A 3,794-nucleotide genomic window follows, 5' to 3' on the forward strand; every position below is an offset into this window, starting at 1 on the left:
TGGATCAGATCGGATGTCTCTCTCTCTCTCTCTCTCTCCCAATTAAAGTCCACCCCTCACCCTACCACATTTGGAATTTTCGTTATTCTCGTGCGCTATAAATATTATAAAATAAACATATATTTTAAAAAATATAATATCATTCTTATTTTTTATGGTGTTTAAAGAATAATGTCTAATTTGTTAAAAAACTAAGATTAATATTTAATTTAAAAAAGAATAAATAATTTTTAAAAATTTAAAAATTTATTATAAAAATAAATTAAATAAAAAGAAAATATTAACTTATAAATATTATAAAATTAATTATTTTTATGAGGTGTATGCTACGTTAAAGAGTGAAAATAATAAAAAGATAAAAATCTTTTTTAATAGACAATCAAAAGAAAATAATTAGGAGTCTTAATTTGTATTCTCAATTATATTTCTAACTTTTAAATAAAAAAGGTTTTGAATTTTTTATTTTTTTGATTTTTTTAAATTTAGCTAATATTTGTCTTTATAAATATTAGTGGATAAATTTAATTTTTTTATAATAAATAAAAAATAAATATATTAAAAATTTAAATTTTTTATATTTCTGATAATTTTTTTTAATTTATAATCTTAATACGTATCTTTAGAATATAAAATAAATAAATTCTTTTTAAAAAAAATAACATATATATTTAAATTTTTAATCTTTTAATTATTAAAAAAATAATTAAAAAAATAAATTAAGATTCTCAATTATTACTCAATAGCTAAATACTTTTTAAAATAATGTGTTCTTTTAATTTTATAAAATATTTAAAGTAATAGAAATGATATTATTTATTCTCTAAATTTTATTATTATTGTAATTATAATTTGTCATTATTGATGAAGCATTTAAAACTTTCATAAAATGTAAATATTCATCTCTACCCCCAAAATGATAATAATAAGGCAGAAGTTTGAAGAATTTTGAATTTTAAGTATATTTTATTACTATTACTATATATATTGGTATAATAAAAAATAATGTATAATTATATATAGATATATTAATTTTTCTATTATATCACTTTTTTAAATAAGGATTATTTAATATTAGAATTGGTATAATATAAGTATTCATTTTTTATTGTACTTAAAAATATATACTATTTTTTTCGTGTCCTAAAAATATGTACTAATGCTTAGTAACTATTATATTGAAATATAGAAATAATAGATCTATTACAATATTTTTTAAAATTTTCAGTTATTATTAAACAAAGGAACATACACTACTACATTAATTGATAAATTTATATTATATATGTAATTAGAAACTAATAAATCAATAACATATTAATACTAGACAAAAATTTTATTTAGTGACTACCGCATTTAAAATGTATTAAATTAAATAATAGTGCTAATGAAAATTGCATTCATAATTTATTTATGCTGTTACTTTTTTTATACCCTAATATTTTGAAATCGGTCCCAAATTTAAAGCAATTTCCTTTATTTGATAAAAAAAAATGAAAAGACTAACACAATTTATTATTTTCAGTTATTATTAAATTATTAATATTTAAAAGTATAAAATAAAATATATTATTAAATTATTAAATTAAAAAAATTAAGTTAAAAATTAAAAATAACGACAAAATCAATAAATTTTGATAGTTATTTAGTTTTTTTTTTTTTGATAAATTATCTCTCTGAATTCTCTTATATACTTTTTTCACATGTTCAATTCAATAATGACTGTTATGATTCTTCACGTCACATAGAGAATCCAATGTCCAAATCATCAATCCAACAATGGACAAGTGAGGTCCTACGGTAAAATCTATGTACCTCGTTGTATCTTAGCATTGCAACTGATTTTTTTAATATTATTTTGGTCATAGCACACTCTCTCTATGAATACCCCTTCCCAATCTCTCTTTTCTCCTTTCTCTGTGTCTCTTTGTTCTTTTTCTTTGTAGCTCCCAAATTTTGTGTCTTCCATTTTCTTCTTCCCTTCCTCCTCTTTCCTCAGAGCCTCAGAGGTTTCTCTGAGGTAGCTCAGGTACCCTCCATATCCTTTTTTTTTTACCAGCAGAACTTTATCTTATTTTGTTTGAAGAGATTTTGAACTGAGGTTGTTTTTCTTTTTAATTTTATCTGGGTGTGTGTAAAAATTCCAAAGCTTGAGCCTTTTTGGGGTTCTTCATGTTCTGAACAAGATTTTAGAACAAGGGTGTCTTTCATATTTGGCTTTTAAACTCTCAAATCTTACATCTTTTTGAGGTTTCTTCAAATTATGAGCAACTGGGTTTTTTTTCCCCAAAAAAGTTTTTTGCGTGGGATTTGGTTATGGTTTTGTCTAATTTGTAAGGGAAAAACAATAAGGAAAAAAGAGAAGAAAAAATTAATTTCCATTTTGAACTGCAGGTGTTCTTTGTCAAGATCTCTGAATTTTCACAGAAAGATGAACCAGTGTGGGTATTTGCAAAAGAACGCCTTTGGAAGCTGCGAGGAGATGAGGATGGAATCAGTGGTTTGCCCTAAGCCTCGTAGATTGGGTCTTTTGAACCACTCTTCCTTTGATAATCATGTCAGACCCTTCAGGCCAACACCTTTTATCAAGTAAAATCCCCAAATTCCCTCTTTTTAACCTAATTTTGTTGTTAATTTATTGTTTTATTCAATCAATTCTTGTAAAAATTCTGACTTTCTATGTGTTTCAGCTACCAATCAGAGATCGAAGATTCAGAAGCTGGGGCAGAACTTCTGGATATCATTTTCCCCAAGGTTAATCTCCATCTTCAAATGGGAAAATTTTGTTTTTTAATATATAAAAAGATAATTTTTAGTTAATCAAATATGCATCACAGATCAATCACTTCATAGATTTATATAATTATGGTTTGGAGGTTTTTAATAATTAGGGTTGCTTCAAATTTTTTCAGGGAAGCTGCTATCCTGAAAGATCTGGGTGCCAGGTGGCATCATCACCACCACCTTATTTCTGTGGATCTCCACCAAGCAGAGCCTCAAACCCTGTGATCCAAGATGAGCAATTTGGTAACAATTATAGTCCATTTTCCTTGGCACCTCAATCCCCATCTGCTTCTTCATCAGCAAGAGGCTGTGTTAGGAGGAAGTTTGGTCACTCACCAGCTGCAGTGAGAATTGAAGGTTTTGATTGCCTCAGCAGGGATAGGAGCAACTGCAGCATTTCTGCTGTTGCATAATTTCAATTTTCAAACATAGAAGAAAAAAAAAAAGGGAAAAAGAGAACCCCTTTTAAGGGAAGCACAGAAGAGAAGGCAGGGAGAATCTACATCTAATCTTAATTAATTGAATGTTGTTAATGTATCATATGTATATATATAAATGGTCTGTTTCTGTTTCATGAGTTTTAAGGTGTCATGTATAATTGAGATGGTGAGAGAGAATTTTGTAATTTTGTTGTTTCTCCTTTCTTGAAGAATAAAAGAGAGGACAAGAAGCAAGGGAGAAAGGGGAAAAAAGGGTGTGTCTCAAAACCTTCTTTTTCTCTTTCTCTCTTGTTAGGTTTATTAATGGAGTCTTTTTAGATATTTTGGAACTCTTATTGGAGTTTCAATGAGAGTCTGTAACTGTCATGTGTTTTGAAGACTCAGATCCTCCTTCTGTAATTGTAATTTGGAGGAAATTTGAGGATTAATCTCTGAAAATCTTGTGTAAAATATAATTTCTTTTTGTGGGTGCCCTTTTTGAAGGTGTGCTCATTTGCTCAAATCTTCAAAGAAAATATTTGTTTATACTTGCTATTATTCATAGTGTTCTTCCATGATTGACGGGCTTGGTTT

General features: G+C 26.7%; 1 protein-coding gene across 1 annotated transcript; it reads left to right on the plus strand.

Moving 5' to 3' along the window:
• Positions 1 to 1,849: 1,849 nt before the first annotated feature.
• Positions 1,850 to 3,255, plus strand: LOC130950626 (uncharacterized). The gene is made up of 4 exons (XM_057879178.1): positions 1,850 to 2,026; positions 2,392 to 2,586; positions 2,688 to 2,751; positions 2,910 to 3,255. Exons 2-4 carry the CDS (start codon positions 2,429 to 2,431, stop codon positions 3,192 to 3,194), a joined length of 507 nt encoding a protein of 168 aa, XP_057735161.1. The 5' UTR covers positions 1,850 to 2,026; positions 2,392 to 2,428; the 3' UTR covers positions 3,195 to 3,255.
• The last annotated feature ends 539 nt before the right edge of the window (positions 3,256 to 3,794 follow it).

This window comes from Arachis stenosperma, chromosome 9 (genome assembly GCF_014773155.1).
Source record: "Arachis stenosperma cultivar V10309 chromosome 9, arast.V10309.gnm1.PFL2, whole genome shotgun sequence".
NCBI classification, from domain to species: Eukaryota; Viridiplantae; Streptophyta; class Magnoliopsida; order Fabales; family Fabaceae; genus Arachis; species Arachis stenosperma.

Excerpts from the sequence above, each read along its gene's own strand:
- LOC130950626 (XM_057879178.1), top strand. The coding sequence starts at position 2,429 with ATGAACCAGTGTGGGTATTTGCAAAAGAACGCCTTTGGAAGCTGCGAG. Across the intron at positions 2,587-2,687 it reads AGGCCAACACCTTTTATCAA|CTACCAATCAGAGATCGAAG; the intron begins GTAAAATCCCCA and ends TATGTGTTTCAG. Across the intron at positions 2,752-2,909 it reads TGGATATCATTTTCCCCAAG|GGAAGCTGCTATCCTGAAAG; the intron begins GTTAATCTCCAT and ends AAATTTTTTCAG.